The 21717-nt window shown below is 41.3% G+C and overlaps 1 protein-coding gene across 1 annotated transcript; it reads left to right on the top strand.

Moving 5' to 3' along the window:
* Nucleotides 1-1325: 1325 nt before the first annotated feature.
* On the top strand, nucleotides 1326-3114 carry lyrm9 (LYR motif containing 9). Its single transcript, XM_014214974.3, has 4 exons — nucleotides 1326-1556; nucleotides 1890-2052; nucleotides 2204-2296; nucleotides 2405-3114. The coding sequence occupies exons 2-4, from the start codon at nucleotides 1927-1929 to the stop codon at nucleotides 2417-2419; spliced, it is 234 nt and encodes a 77-aa protein (XP_014070449.1). The 5' UTR covers nucleotides 1326-1556; nucleotides 1890-1926; the 3' UTR covers nucleotides 2420-3114.
* The last annotated feature ends 18603 nt before the right edge of the window (nucleotides 3115-21717 follow it).

Raw genomic sequence — 21717 nt, 5'->3', positions numbered from 1 at the left:
GTTTCTCCCATTCTTCTCTGCAGATCCTTTCAAGCTCTGTCAGATTGGATGGGCAGCGTCACTGCACAGCTATTTTAAGGTCTCTCCAGAGACGTTTGATCGGGTTCAAGACCAGACTCTGAACACTGACCCCACCGGGGGAGTGGGGAAAGGGAACACTGACCCTCTGGGGGGGGGGGTTAAAGGGAACACTGCCCCGCTGAGGGAGGGGGGGGACACTGAGTCTTTGACTCCCCACTGCATAGTGTGGTCTAGTCAGTAACAGACAACAGGTATTTCCTAGTCACTAGTAGCACCTGCGGTGTTCCGAAGCAAAACAAGGAGACGTTTAGATCAGACCACATACTTTTAATTTCTTATTTTGTTCAATATGGCATTGTACAGTGTACCCTTGTTTTCAAAGGTCATCTCATAGCTTAGAAAATGTCAATTCTCTGTGTTGTTGTCAAGAATCCTTTTATTTTGGCTGGCAGAGGGTCAAAAGGGACAGCAACATGAGTGTTCACCTGAGGTAAAGGGGAATCCTGTGGGAGTGACTGTGTTGATGGAGTGGATGGGTCAGGTCTCAGCAGCGCTGCACAGGGCACACAGACAGCCAGGCGGGGGTGATTCTTGTTTCCCTGCAGTGGCCAGTCTCTATCATTCCATTGCTGTTTTTCCCTCCCCTCCACAATGAGGTCATTCATCAGCACACACAGCAGAACTGTGAAAATCTTTGCCTAGGTGCCCTGAAACAAGGGGCTTGTGGCAAACCAGCTGGACGCCTGTGACTCATCCAACAGGGCTGGGGTGCGGACAGTCAAGTTGACTCACAATCACCACCTCACACTACAGAAAGCAGCTATTAAACTAGGATTGTATTTTATGATACAGAGTAGGATTTTCTCTGTAGATGGCACAGTGCCATCTGAAACCTGAGGATGAAAACTTTCCGTTGAAGAGCAAGATTATTTATGCTGTTATTCAGTGGGGGTGTTGTGGTTTGCGTTGTGGTTTGCGTTGTTACGTACGTAGAAAGCACCTGTGTCAACATGTTGTGGGTGTTGGGTTATTCCAAGTCTTAGATTCCTGAAGAGATTATTGCTCAATTATGAATAGGTTTATAGCCTGTTGCATTCTGTTTTCTTCAAAATATGTTATTTCCATAGCCCAATATTATGATGCACTATGTTTTCTGAAATATTGGAATATTTTAGAATTAGCAAAAAAAATGTATTCAGAATGAATTTCCTACATTGAAAATATAATTGACAGAATATCCATATCCATTCAGGAACTGTTTATACGTTCTATGTTTCCGTCAGTGTTGGTTTAAAGAGTACACAAATATTTTATAACTCGACCTCGATTTAACGACGAATTTCATGCTTGCCTATTACAGTTTAACCGCATGCCTATTCATTTACCAGGCTTTATTTACTAACTAATATTGTTTAAAAAAGATGACAGTGGACATAACGCTACTTTACTTTGAACAGTAGGCTAATTCAAAGAAAAACGGAAGTTGCCTGTCTGCCACCAGTGTTGTGAAAAAGTACAGTAACCGCAAGCTTCCTGTAAGTCTACAGTCACAATTTAACATACATTCTGAATCTGATCATTAACTTATACGACGGTATCAATTGATATTGATCACATAAAATGAATTGATATACGCTTCCAAAGGGGCAAGCACATCTCATTTATTGACGCTTGTAGGGCAGGAGCGTTGCAGATCGTATTTTTTGCTGTCGGGCTGCGTTTTTCAGCAGATTGCTCGATTATCATGTTAATGCTATTCTTGGAACATTAAACATTTTTCTAGGCGTTGTGAGCTCTGACAATATCAATGTGTGACTCCAATTAAGACTACCTGAAATGTGCCCAGTTAATTGTCCTGCTATTCACAGGAGCATATTGAGGAGGAAGTAATTCTGCACGGGCAGTATGCCCCCATTACCAGGCGCTGAGTTGGTTCGTACACCGGTTCATCTGTACCGTTACCTTCTTAGATGTTGCAAGCAATTGCCAACCCGTGCAATGCAGCAACATTATCAACATGCTATAAGACAGGTACAGTCTGATTGTAGCCCATTACAGTTGTTACAGCGTAGGCTACGTAGTGTATAACTTAGACATATCTGATGGTATTGAATGTTACAAAGAGCTAGGTTATAATCGCCAAACTTGGTCAACAATTAGCTTTTTTTTTAAATCAAACTAGGGTTACAATAGTCACACAGACGAAGACGATCCTGAGAGGATTCAACTGATCATACAAAGAGCTATATCAGATGCAGATTGGATTCTCGATAAAGTGAGCATTGCCCTTGCTGTTTTCAAACTCATTTTTTAATTGACCAATCAGACAACAGTATGTGGAAAGACTAACTTTGATAAGTTCTCAATCTGTTGTGTTTTCCAGTATAATAAGAAATGAGATGTGTGAAATAAGAGGACAAGACTGCTGGCTCCATGAGACTTCCATGTGGAACAAGCCTTGATCAAAACAGGATTTTGCTTGTTCTGCCATGCAAGAAACATCCCAGGGACAGATGCATCATGCAATGTAGCAATAAGAGAAGTGATGTTTACCAACCCTCTTTACTGAGGGACCAATGGACAGTCCACATTTGTGTTTTAATGCTGCACTACACACTTGATTCAACTAGTCAAGGGGTTTGATTTGTTTATTCAGATATGTTAGTGCAGGGCTTGAACTAAAATGCGGGCTGTCTGGTAGTCCCGAAGTAGAGGATTGGGGAACACTGACATAAGTGTAGCTGACACTTCTAGTCCTCAAAGCAAGATTTGCACATGCTGTCCACTTACGTTGATCTAATGTGTATTTATAGTTACTACAAAAATCTGTTTGTATATTTGCCAATGTTACAATACAGTAGCAGGATGAGAGTTATGTTGAGTCTGTATTTATCATATGTAAACCATAACGCTAGCTACGTTTCCATACAATTGGCGTCAGATTTTCATGTGAATATTCTAAAATCTGAATTTGTTTTAATTTTTCCACCAAATTGACTTGTTGCGGATACAAATCAGTGTACGATGACTGGGTGCACACAATGTACTTTTTTGCTTAAGTTTTCATGTACCAAATAAAAATATCAAGTTCAATGTGTTTCCAGTAAAATTTGATTCCCTCCCTCTTGTAAAGTTTGTGTCATCATCCCTTCATTACCTGTACAATATTTCAGGAAATACCAAAAATATATTTGTACCATAGACTTCATTTGAAACTTAACTTGCAGTAAAGCTTTCATGACATAATATTAGCTTACAAGTATTTGATCATAGGAGTTGGGGGGAAAGGGACGTGTGCATTGATAAGCACACCAAAGAAACGATATGTGTAAGAAAGACCACACTTGTAATGGCCCACGTCACAATGGCCCACTGATGAATTTGATGGTTAACTTTTTCCCTTTTTGATTTAGGCAAAAATGAAAATGTGGCACAGACTCAACATGGATTGTTTCAGCATTGTCTCAAGCAAGAGTTCGGCGCTCGAGCAAGCGGCGTGTGCACGATCAATATCTACCTGGATGAAGCCTGAGTTGGAATGTGAAGCTAGCTAATGTCTAAAAAGCCTGAGTACATCTAGCTAGATTTATAGTGTACTCTTAAGGGTTTTCTGAAGTTAGCTAGCTTCAGTTAACTTCACATTCCAGCTCAGGCTTCATCCATGTTATGAAGGTGGATATTGATCGTGCAACCGCTGTTAATTCGAGGCAGCTTGTAACTGCGAGTTTATAGCGAACGCCAAACTCTTCATTATAAACTGGGTGGTTCAAATCCTGAATGCTGATTGGCTGACAGCTATGGTAGCTCAGACAGAATAACATGGGTATGACAAAACTAATTACGTTGGTAACCAGTTTCTAATAGCAATACTGCACCTTGGGGGTTTGTGATATATGGCCAATATACCACAGCTAAGGGCTGTATCCAGGCACTCCGTGTTGCGTCACAGCCCTTAGCCGTGGTATATTGGCCATAAATCACACTCCCTCTGGCCTTGCTTAATTAACCAAGTTTCCATCCAACCTTTTTATGCAAGTAAAGCACAAGGTGCTAAGTCAAGTAAAACAAAATATCACCTGTAAATTGTTCTGTGGAACGTGATACAGTACGTTTCCACTGTAAGTAGGCAATCAATAGAAGAGACAATGGGGCTGTTGTTCATCAATGAGTTCATCAATGGGTCATCAATTCACTAAGGGGGCACAAAGTATTTGAGGATGGCTGGGGGTGGTCCGTAAGGGGGCTGTATTGGAGAATTTAGCATTTTTCAAACACCTGAAACAGCTTCTCCCTGCAATCTAGAGCCATAGTCATTATGCTTAATTCTATGTTTAAAAAATGATATCTTTCTGCATATCTAACAATACTGGAGCCGTCTGTATCCTCCCGACTGGTCTTTCTTTTTTTAAAGAAACTAAATATGCTTCTCTGCATCTCTGCTAAAATGTGTAAAAGATTCATAGGAATTTCTTATTCAGTACATTTAGTTATTGCTCGCTTTTCTAAAGTCTACCAACCTTGCCAGTAGGCATGACACCTAAGATAGTTAGACAAGCTAGCTACTCTAACTTGATTGATGGCCTGAAATGGCATCTTGGTAATGAGGTTGGGAGATTGGGAACCTACCTGGGATAGATCATTATTTATATATTTTTGACAGGACACATCTGAGGGGGCACATGCCCCTGTGCCAGTGGCAGTCGGTGCCGTTAAATATATTTTTTTTATGAACATGACCTTATTTCTATTACAGCATATTGGATGACAGTCATTCCATTAATCCAGCTCGATGTAACATGGATAGGTTTTGCCAATTTACTACATGATACTCAAAGTTTCCCTATACCCATTATGAGGTTGCTACAACCTAACCTATGAATAAAAGTTTACAACGTAAGTGCACAGGTCAAGTGAAATTTGAGTAATCAAGGTGACCAACATGTTCTCATCCCTCGGCATCTAAACCTGACGAATGGACATCATCCAATGGTAAGGGCACTAAACAAAGACGTGGGGACATGTTTTTGCACGCACACGCACTTCCGGATTCGGTGTCGATCAAACCAGTAGCTTGCTAACAGGTTGATATATAGCTATACTAGCACACACTTCTACTTTAAATCATTTTTTATTGATTTAGCTAGCACTAAATCATTTTTCATTACTGCCTTATTTAATAATATCTTGCATCTTAAAACTTCATTGTGTGGGCTTGCTATGAACAATATTTAGCTAGCCTAGCAACATATAACTAGGTGGAAATATTATCTAGCTAGCTACTTGCATTAACTGTATTGAAATGAGCTAGCTAGCTACATCCAAATTACTTGTAATAAGAGCATAATTTCCCTCCTATTCAATAGCTAACAGCATGAGTGATTTAGAAGGGTTGGAGGAGGAATTGCATTGCGCTGATGAGATTGAGCTACTTGGGAAACTGTGGGCAGAAGCTGTAGCTAAAGTTATGTAGCAATTTTATCTCATTAAAGCCGCAATCTGGTGTCTGGGGAAATCTGTTTAATGGCCATTGCTAGTCTTGATATACCCATTGATTCCTAAACAATGTAACTTTTATAAATGCCTCCTGAGCTTACCACAACTGCATTACATAAATATATGGTTTCCATTGTTTATTAGCCTGTTATGGCTAGGGGGCAGTATTTTCACGGCTGGATAAAAAACGTACCCGATTTAATCTGGTTACTACTCCTGCCCAGTAACTAGAATATGCATATAATTATTGGCTTTGGATAGAAAACACTCCAAAGTTTCTAAAACTGTTTGAATGGTGTCTGTGAGTATAACAGAACTCAAATGGCAGGTCAAAACCTGAGAGATTCCTTTACAGGAAGTGGCCTGTCTGACCATTTCTTGAACTTCTTTGCCATCTCTATCTTTTACAAAGGATCTCTGCTCTAACGTGACACTTCCTACGTCTTCCATGGGCGCTCAGAGCCCGGGAAAAACCTGAATGTCGTCATCCCAGCCCCAGGCTGAAACACATTATCGCCTTTCTCAAGTGGCCGATCAAGGGACTGTGGGCTTAGGCGCGTGCCCTGGCCGCCCCCGTCTTTGTGATTTTTCCTCTGTTTGCCGAAAAGGAGATTCCCGGTCGGAATATTATCGCTTTTTTACGAGATAAATTGCATAAAAATTGATTTTAAACAGCGGTTGACATGCTTCGAAGTACGGTAATGGAATATTTAGATTTTTTTTGTCACGAATTGCGCTATGCGCTCGACCCTTCTTTACCATTCGGATAGTGTCTGGGACGCACGAACAAAACGCCGCTATTCGGATATAACGATGGATTATTTTGGACCAAACCAACATTTGTTATTGAAGTAGCAGTCCTGGGAGTGCATTCTGACGAAGACAACAAAAGGTAATCAAACTTTTATAATAGTAAATCTGATATTGGTGAGTGCTAAACTTGCCGGGTGTCTAAATAGCTAGCCCGTGATGGCTGGGCTATGTACTTAGAATATTGCTAAATGTGCTTTCACCAAAAAGCTATTTTAAAATCGGACATATCGAGTGCATAGAGGAGTTCTGTATCTATAATTCTTAAAATAATTGTTATGCTTTTTGTGAACGTTTATCGTGAGTAATTTAGTAAATTGTTAGCAAATTCCCCGGAAGTTTGCGGGGGTATGCTAGTTCTGAACGTCACATGCTAATGTAAAAAGCTGTTTTTTGATATAAATATGAACTTGATTGAACAAAACATGCATGTATTGTATAACATAATGTCCTAGGTGTGTCATCTGATGAAGATCATCAAAGGTTAGTGCTGCATTTAGCTGTCTTCTGGGTTTTTGTGACATTATATGCTAGCTTGAAAAATGGGTGTCTGATTATTTCTGGCTTGGTACTCTGCTGACATAATCTAATGTTTTGCTTTCGCTGTAAAGCCTTTTTGAAATCGGACAGTGTGGTTAGATAAAGGAGAGTCTTGTCTTTAAAATGCTGTGAAATAGTCATATGTTTGAAAAATTGAAGTTTTTGTATTTTTGAGGAATTTGTAATTCGCGCCATGCCTATCATTGGATATTGGAGCAGGTGTTCCGCTAGCGGAACGTCTAGATGTAAGACAAGAATGTTAATGAACAATGTATAGCTTCCAAATGTGGATGTCATAGACTGTCATTCCTTGCATCTATCATTAGAGCACTGTTATAGTGGTGTTTATAAATGTTTCGTGTTTGCTTCATATGACTTACTTGACTTTTGATTAAATGTTTAGAGAAAGGAGGACTAAAGGAGAAAAATCCCTCTAACTCCAGTTTCAACTGTCAGTTGGAAGAAGAGGGACAGCAAAGGCAATCCAGCAACCCAGATCAGCAAGAAGGCATGCAAAGGGATCTTTACCTGGTCAGTTTTTAGATATCACCATTAAATCTGACCATTGCCCTCAAGTAGTTGGATGAGGGTTTTCTACTAGGATGCAAAGATTTATGTATGTCACTGATTGGCCAGAGTTAACACATCTGGTGTCCCATTTACCTGATTAGAAGGAGGGAATGCAAGCCAGCACTATTTTGGTCCTCAAGTGTAAATTTGAATAGACTCCCTTTCAGCCAATTATGACACAATCTGGATGCACTCTGTAGTATTTAAAAAAAAATCTGACTTTAAAATAAATATGGTTCAATTCTGACACACCTATTAACGTATTTGTCGTGTTTTATTTACAGATCTTTTCAATACCACCACTGACTGGACCAGTGTTCCCAAGACAGTTGGTATGTACTGTATTACATTTACTGTCTTTACAAATTTTCTTGACAAACTTAGATTATAATAAATGGTTAGGGTGCTCATGGACACTGATTTGTGCGATCAGCAGCAGTCAGGAACAACTCACGATCATACTGTAGATGTAATAAACTTGAGTGCTATAATATCATCAGTCACTTTAAGAGTCATTTTTCCCCAGTGCTGTGCATAGCCATTATGCCATGCTTATGGGCCTACTGTTGTTATTTACTGATGATGTAATAATGCTGCCTCACACTTGAACTTTCAGTTTTTTGTAATGTCTCCCCACTATCAACAGTTGTCTGATGCTGCTTCTTGAAAGAACTCAAGGTAAATGGCGCCCGAAGAGAATGGCTGACGTTTTACATGCTCTGACCAATTGTGCTATTGTTAGTTTTTTGCGTTGTTTTTAACTTATTTTTTACATAATGTTGCTGCAGCCGTCTCTTATGACTGAAAATAACTTCTGGACATCAGAACAGCGATTATTCACCACGAACTGGAAGAAGCTTTTTCCTTTAACGAGTCCGACGAGAAGGATATACTGCTCTCCTGGGAACAGGCCCAGATCCCCGTCATTTGCGTGAAGAAAAGACGGAGGAAAAGAGGACGCAGATCGGGCTGCCTTCTAAGAATCCGTAGGAAAGCAAGTAAACTCCCACTGCCATCAATTCTACTTCCTAACATGCAATCATTGGAAAATTAAATTGATGACCTACAATTATCCTACCAACGGGACATTAAGAACTGTAATATCCTGTGTTTCATCAAGTCGTGGCTGAATGATGACACGGACAATATAGAGCTGGAGGGATTTTCAATGCACTGGCAGAACAGAGAAGCTACGTCTGGTAAGACGAGGGGTGGGGGTGTATGTCTTTTTGTCAATAACAGCTGGTGCACAATGTCCAATATTAAAGAAGTCTTGAGGTATAGCTCACCTGAGGTAGAGTACCTTATGATAAGCTGTAGACCACGCTATCTACCAAGAGAGTTCTCATCTATATTATTCGTAGCCATCTATTTACCACCACAGACCGATAACTTGGCACTAAGAGCGCGCACAACCAACTCTATGGCCATAAGCAAACAAGAAAATGCTCAACCAAGTGGCGCTTCTAGTGGCCCGGGGACTTTAATGCATGCTAACTTAAATCAGTTTTACCAAATTTTTACCAGCATGTCACATGTGCAACCACATGTGCAAATGGAAAAAAACTGTAGACCACCTTTACTCCACACAGAGATGCATAGAAAGCTCTCCCCTTCCCTCCATTTGGCAAATCCGACCATAATTCTATCCTCCTGATTCCTGCTTACAAGAAAAACTAAAGCAGGAAGTACCAGTGACTCGCTCAATACGGAAGTGCTCAGATCGCACGGATGCTACACTACAGGACTGTTTTGCTAGCACAGATTGAAATATGTTCCGGTATTCATCCAATGGCATTGAGGAGTATACCACCACAGTCATCGGCTTCATCAATAAGTGCATCGACGACGACGTTCCCACAGTGACCGTATGTACATATCCCAACCAGAAGTCATGGATTACAGGCAACATCCGCATCGAGCTAAAGGCTAGAGCTGCCGCTTTCAAGGAGCAGGACACTGATCCGGACGCCTATAAGAAATCCCACTATGCCCTCAGGCGAACCATCAAACAATCAAACAAGCAAAGCGTCAATACAGGATTAAGATTGAATCCTACTACACCGGCTCTGACGCTCGTCGGATGTGGCAGGACGGGAAGCCCAGACGCAAGCTGCCCAGTGACGCGAGCCTACCAGATGAGCTAAATGCCTTTTATGCTCCATTCGAGGCAAGCAACACTGATGCATGCAGAGGAGCACCAGCTGTATGTGATAACGCTCTCGGTAGCTGATGTGAGCATTCACAAAGCCGCGGGGCCAGATGTATTACCAGGACGTGTACTCCAAGCATGTGTGGACCAACTGGCAACTGTCTTCACTGATATTTTCAACCTCTCCCTGACTGAGTCTGTAATACCTACATGTTTCAAGCAGACCACCATAGTCCCTGTGCCCAAGGAAGCAAAGGTAACCTGCATAAATGAATAACGCCCCATAGCACTCACGTCGGTAGCCATGAAGTGCTTTGAAAGGCTGGTCATGGCTCACATCAACAGCATCCCCCCGGATACCCTAGACCCACTCCAATTCGCATACTGCCCCAACAAATGACGCAATCTCAATCGCACTCCACACTGCCCTTTCCCACCTGGACAAAAGGAACACCTATGTGAGAATGCTGTTCATTGACTACAACTCAGCGTTCAACACCATAGTGCCCACAAAGCTCATCACTAAGCTAAGGACCCTGGGACTGAACACTTCCCTCTGCAACTGGATCCTGGACTTCCTGATGGGCTGCCCCCAGGTGGTAAGGGTAGGCAACAATACGTCTGCCACGCTGATCCTCAACACTCTTGCCACTCAGGGGTTTGTCCTTAGTCCCCTCCTGTACTAAGGACAGGAGGGGACTAAGGACTGCGTGGCCAAACACGCAGGGGGGGACCCACGACTGCGTGGCCAAACACGGCTCTGACACCATCATTAAGTTTGCTGACGACACAACAGTGGTAGGCCTGATCACCGACAACGATAAGACAGCCTATAGGGAGGAGGTCAGAGAACAGGCAGTGTGGTGCCAGGACAACAATCTCTCCCTTAATGTGAGCAAGACAAAGGAGCTGATTTTGGACTACAGGAAAAGGTGGGCCAAACACGCCCTAATTAACATCAACGGGGCTGTAGTAGAGCAGGTTGAGAGCCTCAAGTTCCTTGGCATCCACATCACCAACGATCTATCATGGTCCAAACATACCAAGACAGTTGTGAAAAGGTCATGACAAAACCTTTTCCCCCTTAGGAGACTGAAAAGATTTGGCATGGGTCTCCAGGTCCTCAAAAGGTTCTACAGCTGCACCATCGTGAGCATTCTGACCGGTTGCATCACCGCCTGGTATGGCAACTGCTCGGCATCTGACCGTAAGGCACTACAGAGGGTAGTGCGTATGGCCCAGTACATCACTGGGGCCAAGCTTCCTGCAATCCAGACCCTATATAATAGGCGGTGTCAGAGGAAAGCCCATAAAATTGTCAGAGACTCCAGTCACTCGAGTCATAGACTGTTTTCTCTGCTACCGCACGGTAAGCGGTAGCAGAGAAAACAAAAGGCTCCTTAACAGCTTCTACCCCCAAGCCATAAGACTGCTGAACAATTAATCAAATGGCCACCGGACTATTACATTGATCCCCTCCCTCCATTTGTTTTGTACACTGCTGCTACTAGCTGTTTATTATCTATGTATAGTCACCCCTACCTACATGTACAAATGACCTTGACTAACCTGTACCCCCGCACACTGACTCGGGAGCGGTACCCCCGTATATAGCCTCATTATTGTGTTGTTTTTATTATTTTTTACTTTAGTTTATTTGGTAAATATTTTCTTAACTCTTCTTGAACTGCACTGTTGGTTAAGGGCTTATAAGTAAGGTCTACACTTGTTGTATTCGGTGCATGTGACAAATAAAGTTTGATTTGATTCAATGCTGTTCTAGATTCTGCACAGATTATTATAGAAATGGTGAATATCTCCACTGACCTGCAACATTTGCATGCTATCTTGAACATGCACGTGTTCTATGATCACATAAGAAGACATTTGTAGTTACAGTAACCCCAAAAATGTGGCCATGGATGTTTGTAAGATTACATTCACTTTGGGCTATTTACTGTATTACAGAAGTAATATTGAATTGTTTGGTTGCAAACCAAATATCAACATTTGAGGGAGATGTATACAGCTTGGATAGCCACTGGCTTAGTCCTATTCTTTAACGTGTATTTTTGGTTGGGATGGGGACATTAATCCCACAAACATTCATGAACTTGTCAACAAACCGAAATGCAATTTGAAATCTTTAAACCTTAGGCCTATACCTCTTGTCTATTTTAGTTGAATTCTGGGTTAAGTTGAAACAATAGCTTTTGATAGCTTTTTGCAAATGCTTTAGCCTAAATAGTATCATATTAAAATTATATAATTTATTTTGCTCTGTTAAACCTACATTTTTGCAAATTCAATGTATTTTACAAGTTGATTCAATATCACAATATGTTGACAAATGATGTTAATGAGTGTAAATAAACAAATGCATTCAACACTAACAAGTGTCTGTGTTTCAACTGATTAAATATTTTGTTTTTCCTATTCACCCTCAGAATGGCACACATACACAATCCATGTTTCAATTGTCTCAGGGCTTAAAAATTCGTATTTAACCCGTTTCCTTCATGTACACTGATTGGAGTGGAATTAACAAGTGACATCAATAATGAATCATAGCTTTCGCCTGGTCAGTCTGTCATGGAAGATGTTCTTAATGTTTTGTACACTAAATGAAAAGGCACATTGAAAGAGTGATTCTGAAAAATCAGTGGACCTGCGTGAGGGGTGTAGGATGAATTAGGATGTTTTGAACACGCTGTTGCACAGGCAAAAGCGCAAGCTTGAGGCTCCTTTTACTTTACCCAGATTACATTTTATGGTTATGGCAGACAGACAAGAAGTCAGAGAAAGATGCAGTAAGTAGCCTAAGCAACGTGGGAAAAAAGGATGAAGACTTCATCGGCCTAACATCATGCAGCTGCACAACAGCAAACCACTGTCGACTTAACATTATATTAGTACTAGAAACAGCCTACTTTAGACCAAAGTGTTTAATTGATTGATTTGTGTCAGGAAACTACAGTCAAGCTTATTATGGCCGACTGAACTTCAATTAGGTCTGCGCATATAGGCCTATGCGATAATAAGCGCGTATTCATATGGAAGTTTATTATATGCATAATAGGCTAGGAGTACCTATAGATAAAATTATAGGCCTACATATATATCGACAAAACATATAGGCCTATGTATACCATGCAATTACGTTTAGTACCTTAACTGCATATTTTTCTGTAGGCTACCCCGGCATCATTAACTTGCGATATGTTTTGCGCATGGAGACAACAGGTGCGTCTTTCTGCATGGGTTCTGTTGGCTACTTGCGGAAGAATACTGTATTTTCTGAAGGTGAAAGCCAAATCATGGCACAGCTGCTCTATTTGGATAGGCGGTGAGAAATTCTGTGCATCTCTGTCAGAAATATGCTGTGCAGAAGACCATTGCAATACATGTGCGGTTATGGCCATTAGGCCATATGCGGGTAATGGGTATAGGTGTTGAATTGCCACATAAAAGGTGTAAAATGTTTAAACAGAGTATTTATGAGATTATAGATGCTCCAATATCAATATAACAATTTTTATAAAGATTTACATACTTGCAGTTGTTTTCACACCGTGAAGCAATAGAAACTTTGAGCATGCTAGAGTTTCTTCGAGCAATGTAATGACCTTCTAGCGCGAAGTCCAACGCGCTATCGACGTTGCCTTTAAAAGCATGCTCGAAAGAAACTACCAGAAACTCTATTGTAACAAGCCATGTTTGGTCATGGAATCCCCCCCATTATATATATATATATATATATATATATATATATATATTTGCAGTTCAGACCAACATCGTTGGGATTCATCAGACATATTAGTGCAATATCATACCGCTGTTGGCTATGGTGTGTTGAGTCCCCCCTGCAAACATGGCTTTGTAAATCAAGAACAGATTAACATATCCAAACTTTATATGACATGAAGGCTCCCTAAGGTACCCATATTAAATAATGTTGGACCCACATTCCAAGCTTGAATATCAATGACTGCAAAACCCATTTCAAAAAGCACAACTTCAAACGTTGAATTGGCATGTACAGATTTATTTTGGTATTAATATAATTTTTCACCTCAGAATGAAATTGGTGAAGATATAATTGATATTCCTAACACTTATTCATTCCAGGGGGTTTCTTTGTTTACTATTTTCTACATTGTAGAATAATAGTGAAGACATCAAAATGATTAAATAACATATGGAATCATGTAGTAACCAAAAAAGTGCTTAACAAATCAAAATATATTTTATATTTGAGATTCTTCAAGGTAGCCACCCTTGACCTTGATGACAGCTTTGCACACTCTTGGCATTCTCTCAACCAGCTTCATGGAGGTAGTCACCTGGAATGCATTTCAATTAACAGGTGTGCTTTGTTAAAAGTTAATTTGTGGAATGTCTTTAAGTCTTAATGCGTTTCAGCCAATCAGTTGTGTTGTGACAAGGTAAGGTTGGTATACAGAAGATAGCCCTATTTGGTAAAAGACCAAGTCCATATTATGGCAAGAACAGCTCAAATAAGTATCATTACTTTAAGACATGAAGGTCAGTCAATAGGGAACATTTCAAGAACTTTGAAAGTTTCTTCAAGTGCAGTGGCAAAACCATCAAGCGCTATGATGAAACTGGCTCACATGAGGACCGCCACAGGAAAGGAAGACCCAGAGTTATGTCTGCTGCAGAGGATAAGTTCATTAAGTTACCAGTCTCAGAAATCGGCATTTAACTGCACCTCAGATTATAGCCCAAATAAATGCTTCACAGAGTTCAAGTAACAATTGTTCAGAAGAGACTGCGTGAATCAGACCTTCATGGTCGAATTGCTGCAAAGAAACCACTACTAAAGGACACCGATAAGAAGACGAGACTTGCTTGTATCAAGAAACACGAGCAATGGACATTAGACCAGTGGAAATCTCTCCTTTGGTCTGATGAGTCCATATTTGAGATTTTTGGGTTCCAACCTCCGTGTCTTTGTGATACGCAGAGTTGATGAACGGATGATCTCTGCATGTGTGGTTCCCACCATGAAGCATGGAGAAGATGGTGTGGGGGTGCTTTGCTGATGACAATGTCGGTAATTTAATTAGAATTCAAGGCATACTTAACCAGCATGGCTACCACAGCATTCTGCAGCGATACACAATCCCATCTGGTTTGTGTTTAGTGGGATTATCATTTGTTTTTCAACAGGACAATGACCAAGAAGGAGAGTGATGGAGTGCTGCATCAGATGACCTGGCCTCCACAATCACCCGACCTCAACCCAATTGGGATGAGTTGGGCCGCAGAGTGAAGGAAAAGCAGCCAACAAGTGCTCAGCATATGTGGGAACTCCTTCAAGACTGTTGGAAAAGCATTCCAGGTGACTACCTCATGAAGCTGGTTGAGAGAATGCCAAGAGTGTGCAAAGCTGTCATCAAGGCAAAAGGTGGCTACTTGAAGAATCAAAATTATAAAATATATTTTGATTTAACACTTTTTTGGTTACTACATGATTCCATGTGTTATTTCATAGTTTTGATGTCTTCACTATTATTCTACAATGTTGTAGATTGTGTTGAGGCACAGACCTGGAGAAGGGTACCAAAACATTTCTGCTGCATTAAAGATCCCCAAGAACACAGTGAACTCCATCGTTCTTAAATGGAAGAAGTTTAGAACCACCAAGACTCTTCCTAGAGCTGGCTGCCCAGCCAAACTGAGCAATTGGGGGAAAAGGGCCTTGGTCAGGGAGATGACCAAGAACCCAATGGTCACTTTGACAGAGCTCCAGAGTTCCTTTGTGGAGATGGGAGAACCTTCCAGAAGGACAACCATCTTTGTAGCACTCCACGAATCAGGCCAGATGGAAGCCACTCCTCAGTAAAAGGCACAAGACAGCTAGCTTGGAGTTTGCCAAAAGGCACCTAAAGGACTCAGACCATGAAAAACAAAATTCTCTGCTCTGATGAAACCAAGATCGAACTCTTTGGCCTGTATGGCAAGCATCACATCTGGAGGAAACATGGCACCATCCCTACGGTGAAGCATGGTGGTGGCAGCATCATGCTGTGGGGATGTTTTTCAGCGGCAGGGACTGGGAGACTAGTCAGCATAGAGGGAAAGATGAACATAGCAAAGAACAGAGAGATTCTTGATGAAAACCTTCTCCAGAGCACTCAAGACCTCAGATTGGGGAAAAGATTCACCTTCCAACAGTACAACGACACTAAGCACACAGCCAAGACAACGCAGGACAGGTTTCGGGACAAGTCTCTGAATGTCCTTGAGTGGCCCAGCCAGAGCCTGGACTTGAACCTGATCGAACATCTTTGGAGAGACCTGAAAACAGCTGTGTAGCAACGCTTCCCATCCAACCTGACAGAGCTTGAGAGAATCTGCAGAGAGGAATGGGAGAAACTGCCCAAAAACAGGTGTGACAAGCTTGTAGCGTCATACCCAAGAAGACTCGAGGCTAAAATAGCTGTCAAAGGTGCAAAAAACAAAGTACTGAGTAAAGGGTCTGAAAACTTATGTAAATGTGATATTTCAGTAGAATTGTTTTTAACAATTTGAAAAAAACAATTTAATATATTTTAAAATAAGGCTGTAACGTAACAAAATGTGGGAAAAGTCAAGGGGTCTGAGTATTTTCCGAATGCCCCGTATGTAGGGGTGAAATACTGTTATGCTGTATGATGTACTGTTTCATCTTTTGTTTCATTTGTGATGGAAGTACCTGAATGTGTTTGGACCCCGGAAAAAGCTAATGGGCGATCTCTAGTAAATTCAAATACAAATTCCATGATAACATCAATGTCATAACTATTCTTCCCCTCCCTGTTCCTTCCCTCCCTGTTCCTTCCCTCCCTGTTCCTTCCCTCCCTGTTCCTGTTTCTGTTCCTTCTCCTCCCTGTTGTTCCCTTAGATTCCGTTTCGATTAACATCCCTAACTCTGGAATTCACTATGTCTCCACTGTTCTTATGGAGTTCTTAGCCTTCCATTCTGAAATATGAAAAAGGTCATATATTTCAGTCATCATTCATTTTGTTCTTACAGCTGATAGAATGGTAGAAATTTAAGAGAAGTCCATGTATCTTTGTACTTCTTTGGTTCCGCACTGCTCTCCTGGACTCTTCTTTCTATGCTTCTCTAAATAGTAATACTTTTTAGTGTCAAACTGCCTGAGTTTTTGTGTCACACTTTTTGACTGTGCATTAACATCTCATGAGAGGAAACATTAGGGGAGCGGCACTGCCGCCAGACCCTGATCTTACCTGCATGATTTGTTTGTTTATAGTTATATCGCTCAATTTTGTTTTGTTTTGTCTAAATCCAAGTGGATTGTATGTGGCATGTGTGACTCTCTTAATCCTAACTGCTGTAATATGCAAAAAAACACTTTACAGTCAAAACTGAAGGTTATATGGAGTCAGTGAGTAAATGAACCACCATCACGTACTCCCATGAGTTTCTTCTCTCTTTCTGAGATATAGCTCACAATCTCCAAAACAGCATTGCCTTGCCTGAGGGTTGTTCTACAAAGTCAAAAAGGGAAAGTAAGCAGAAACAAGGCTCGAGGTGGTGTTATGAACAGACTACGGAGGTGGAGGCGGGGAAGCCGTTACCCGCTCCCAGTGATCACCCTGTCAAATGTGCGGTCATGCAATAATAAACTGCATGAGTTACCGGCAAGGGCTGCTTTTGAAGAGGACTTTAGGAGATGCAATCTAGTCTGCTTTACAGAAATGTGGCTCAAGCAGGACAACATTGATGTGAACGTTGATGGATACACCATTATTAGAGCAGATCGATAAAAAACAACATCACATAAATCAATAGGTAGGGGGGCTATGTACACTGAACAAAAATATAAACGCAACATATAAATTGTTGGTCCCATGTTATATGAGCTGAAATAAAAGATCCCAGAAATGTTCCATAAGCACAGATTTGTTTATATCCTTGTTAGTGAGCATTTCTCCTTTTCCACGATCCACATGACAGGTGTGGCATATCAAGAATCTGATTAAACAGTATGATCATTACACAGGTGGACCTTGTGCTGGGGACACTAAAAGTGCACTCTAAAATGTGGCGTTTTGTCACACAATACCACAGATGTCAACATTTTCTATGGAGTGTGCAATAGGCACTCTGACTGCAGGAATGTCCACCAGAGCTGTTGCCAGAGAATAGAATGTTAATTTCTCTACCTATACAAAAATATAAACGCAACATATAAATTGTTGGTCCCATGTTATATGAGCTGAAATAAAAGATCCCAGAAATGTTCCATAAGCACAGATTTGTTTATATCCTTGTTAGTGAGCATTTCTCCTTTTCCACGATCCACATGACAGGTGTGGCATATCAAGAATCTGATTAAACAGTATGATCATTACACAGGTGGACCTTGTGCTGGGGACACTAAAAGTGCACTCTAAAATGTGGCGTTTTGTCACACAATACCACAGATGTCAACATTTTCTATGGAGTGTGCAATAGGCACTCTGACTGCAGGAATGTCCACCAGAGCTGTTGCCAGAGAATAGAATGTTAATTTCTCTACCTATATGGCGTTGTGTGGGTGAGCGGTTTGCTGATGTCAATGTAAACAGAGTGCCCCATGGTGGCAGTGGGGTTATGGTATGGGCAGGCATAAGCTACGGACAACGAACACAATTCCATTTTATCTATGGCAATTTGAATGCAACGAGATACCGTGGTGCGATCCTGAGGCCCATTGTCATGCCATTCATCCGCCGCCATCACCTCGTTTCAGCATTATCATGGTGGCAGATAATGCACAGCCCTATCTCGCAAGGATATGTACACAATTACTGGAAGCTGAATATGTCCCAGTTCTTCCATGGCCTGCATACTCACCGGACATGTCACCCATTGAGTAAGTTTGGGATGCTCTGGATTGACGTGTATGACAGCGTGTTCCAGTTCCCCCCAATATCCAGCAACTTCACACAGCCATTGAAGGGAGTGGGACAACATTCCACAGGCCACAATTAACAGTCTGATCACCTCTATGCGAAGGAGATGTGTAGCTCTGCACGAGGCCGCGCTGCACATCTACCATGTGAGTTTGTACAGATTACCATTATTCTGGTCAATGTGCCTGAACCTAACATTAAGGAAGCTGCTGACAGGATTACAGACAATTTCAATGATTGTCTGACCAGCCAGTATTTGTGCTTGGGGATTTGAATACGCTCTCCCTCTCAGTGCACCTCCCCACTCTGCAACAGTACGTTACCTGTCCGACTTGCTCAACTCGCATCCTGGAACAGTGTTATGGCAATGTAGATGATACATACAAGGAAGTGTGCAGAGCACCCATCGGGAAATCAGACTATAACGTTATCCATCTCCTACCGAGATACAGGTAGAAGGTGAAACGTGAAAAACCTGTAGAGAAATCCATTCAGGTATGGACAAAAAGCAGGGAGGAGCTCAAGGACTGCTTTGATGTGACACACTGTGAGGTGTTCTTTGACTCATGCAGGGATCCCCAGAAGTTGACAGACAGCTTCACATCATACATCCAGTTCTATGAGTATACTGTTATTAACACAAAAACTGTCAGTGTATTTCCCAACAACAAGCTCTGGGTGTCTAAGGACTTGAAAATGTGCTTCATTTAAAGGAAGTTTGATTTTTCCTGAAAGGAGATGCTGATGCTGTAAAGGAGAAAGAAAATTAATTCAGGTCAAAAGTTTGGAAAGCTAAAAAGGACTTCAAGGATAAAGTGGAGCAGAGGTTCTGTACAGGCAATCCAAGATACGCATGGGAAGGGCTTAATGCAATGATGGGAAGAGAAAGGAAAAGAGAGAACAATAAAATGACAGACTGTTCATCCTTTGTAAATTACCTTAACTGATTTATGGAAGATTTGACACCTTCGATTTAAAGACGAATGTGAACAAATCTGTGACAGCATTCCCAAATCCTCTCCTGTCCAGATAACAGAGAATGAGGTGGCCACATCATGTTTGTGACATTTCAAGCCACACAAAGCCCCGGGCCTAGACGGACTACTGAGCAAAGTACTGAAGGTCTACCCCGACCAGCTCAAGGTAGTCTTCACACAACTGTTTTAACTCCTGTTTTAACTCCGACGTAACCGTAACTGTAGTGGTTATTACCCACGTTGCAGTATGAAGCCGAAAGGACAGTGACCAAGCGTTAGATATCCACCTAATTTTCAAACGCTTTTAAAACACGGAGCCCAAACCCAGAAACTATGGATGCAACTTTCTCCAACCTTGCTTGACATCATGGGAAAATCAAAAGAAATCAGCCAAGACCTCAGAATAATTTTTTTAGACCTCCACAAGTCTGGTTCATCCTTGGGAGCAATTTCCAAATACCTGAAGGTACCACGTTCATCTGTACAAACAATAGTACGCAAGTATAAACACTATGGGACCACGCAGCCATCATACCGCTCAGGAAGGAGACGCGTTCTGTCTCCTAGAGATGAACGTACTTTGGTGCGAAAAGTGCAAATCAATCCCAGAACAACAGCAACGGACCTTGTGAAGATGCTGGAGGAAACAGGTACAAACGTATTTATATCCAGAGTAAAACGAGTCCTATATCGACATAACCTGAAAGGCCACTCAGCAAGGAAGAAGCCACTGCTCCAAAACCGCCATTTAAAAAGCCAGACTACGGTTTGCAACTGCACATGGGGACAAAGATCATACTTTTTGGAGAAATGTCCTCTGGTCTGATGAAACAAAAATAGAACTGTTTGGCCATAATGACCATCGTTATGTTTGGAGGAAAAAGGGGGAGGCTTGCAAGCCGAAGAATACCATCCCAATCGTGAAGCACGGGCGTGGCAGCATCATGTTGTGGGGGTGCTTTGCTGCAGGAGGGCCTGGTGCACTTCACAAAATAGATGGCATTATGAGGATGGAAAATTATGTGGATATATTGAAGCAACATCTCAAGACATCAGTCAGGAAGTTAAAGCTTGGTCACAAATGGGTCTTCCAAATGGACAATGACCCCAAGCATACTTCCAAAGTTGTGGCAAAATGGCTTAAGGACAACAAAGTCAAGGTATTGGAGTGGCCATCACAAAGCCCTGACCTCAATCCTATAGAAAATTTGTGGGCAGAACTGGAAAAGCGTGTGCGAGCAAGGAGGCCTACAAACCTGACTCAGTTACACCAGCTCTGTCAGGAGGAATGGGTCAAAATTCACCCAACTTATTGTGGGAAGCTTGTGGAAGGCCACCCGAAACGTTTGACCCAAGTTAAACAATTTAAAGGCAATACTACCAAATATTAATTGAGTGTATGTAAACTTCTGACCCACTGGGAATGTAATGAAAGAAATAAAAGCTGAAATAAATCATTCTCTCTACTATTATTCTGACATTTCACATTCTTAAAATAAAGTGGTGATCTTAACTGACTTAAGACAGGGAATTTTTACTAGGTTTAAATGTCAGGAATTGTGAAAAACTGAGTTTAAATGTATTTGGCTAAGGTGTATATAAACGTCCGACTTTAACTGTATATTTTGCACACTGCCTGTGACTGTTGCTGGTGGTGAGAGAACTTTCAGTAAGCTAAAACTGATAAACTATTTGAGGTCCAGTATGTCCAAGGGCAGGCTTTGCAGTCTTGCCATGCTGTCCATTGAAAGTCAATTAGCTAGAAAGCTGGACTTCAAAGACTTGATCAGGGACTTTGCTAGCAAGAAGGCTTGGCACTGGGCTCTTGGTGAGTAAGGCTGAGCAAGGGCCAGTGATAACTGTTAAATGGCATGGCTATGACTGAGAACAAGATATATCTCAAAGTAATGGCTGATTGCCCAAAAGAATTGTTGTGCACAATCAAGACCCCGAGTGGAAGAAACCTATTGATTTGGTGATCACTTGACCTTTCCTCTAGCGCCACCATCAGGCCTTTATACAGCTGCTTATTTTCTAGTTGGTATGTATACTTAGTTCGAAAATCTGCTGCTGATTTTATTATTTTGTTATATCATTCTATAGATGATCATGTTAATTGATTTTATTTGAAGAGGTTAATGTATATTTAAGTTATATTTATTTTAAGATATTCATTAATGTTAAGAGAATTTTCCATTCAAGAATTTTACCATTAAAATTACA

The sequence above is a fragment of the Salmo salar genome, chromosome 09 (assembly GCF_965601325.2).
Source record: "Salmo salar chromosome 09, fSalSal1, whole genome shotgun sequence".
NCBI lineage: Eukaryota > Metazoa > Chordata > Actinopteri > Salmoniformes > Salmonidae > Salmo > Salmo salar.
This window is presented reverse-complemented; position numbering and strand designations above follow the sequence as displayed.

Coding starts and splice junctions, on each gene's coding strand:
- lyrm9 (XM_014214974.3), top strand. CDS start 1,927: ATGCCCCCATTACCAGGCGCTGAGTTGGTTCGTACACCGGTTCATCTG. Junction 2,053..2,203: donor ATCAACATGCTATAAGACAG/GTACAGTCTGAT, acceptor AAATCAAACTAG/GGTTACAATAGTCACACAGA.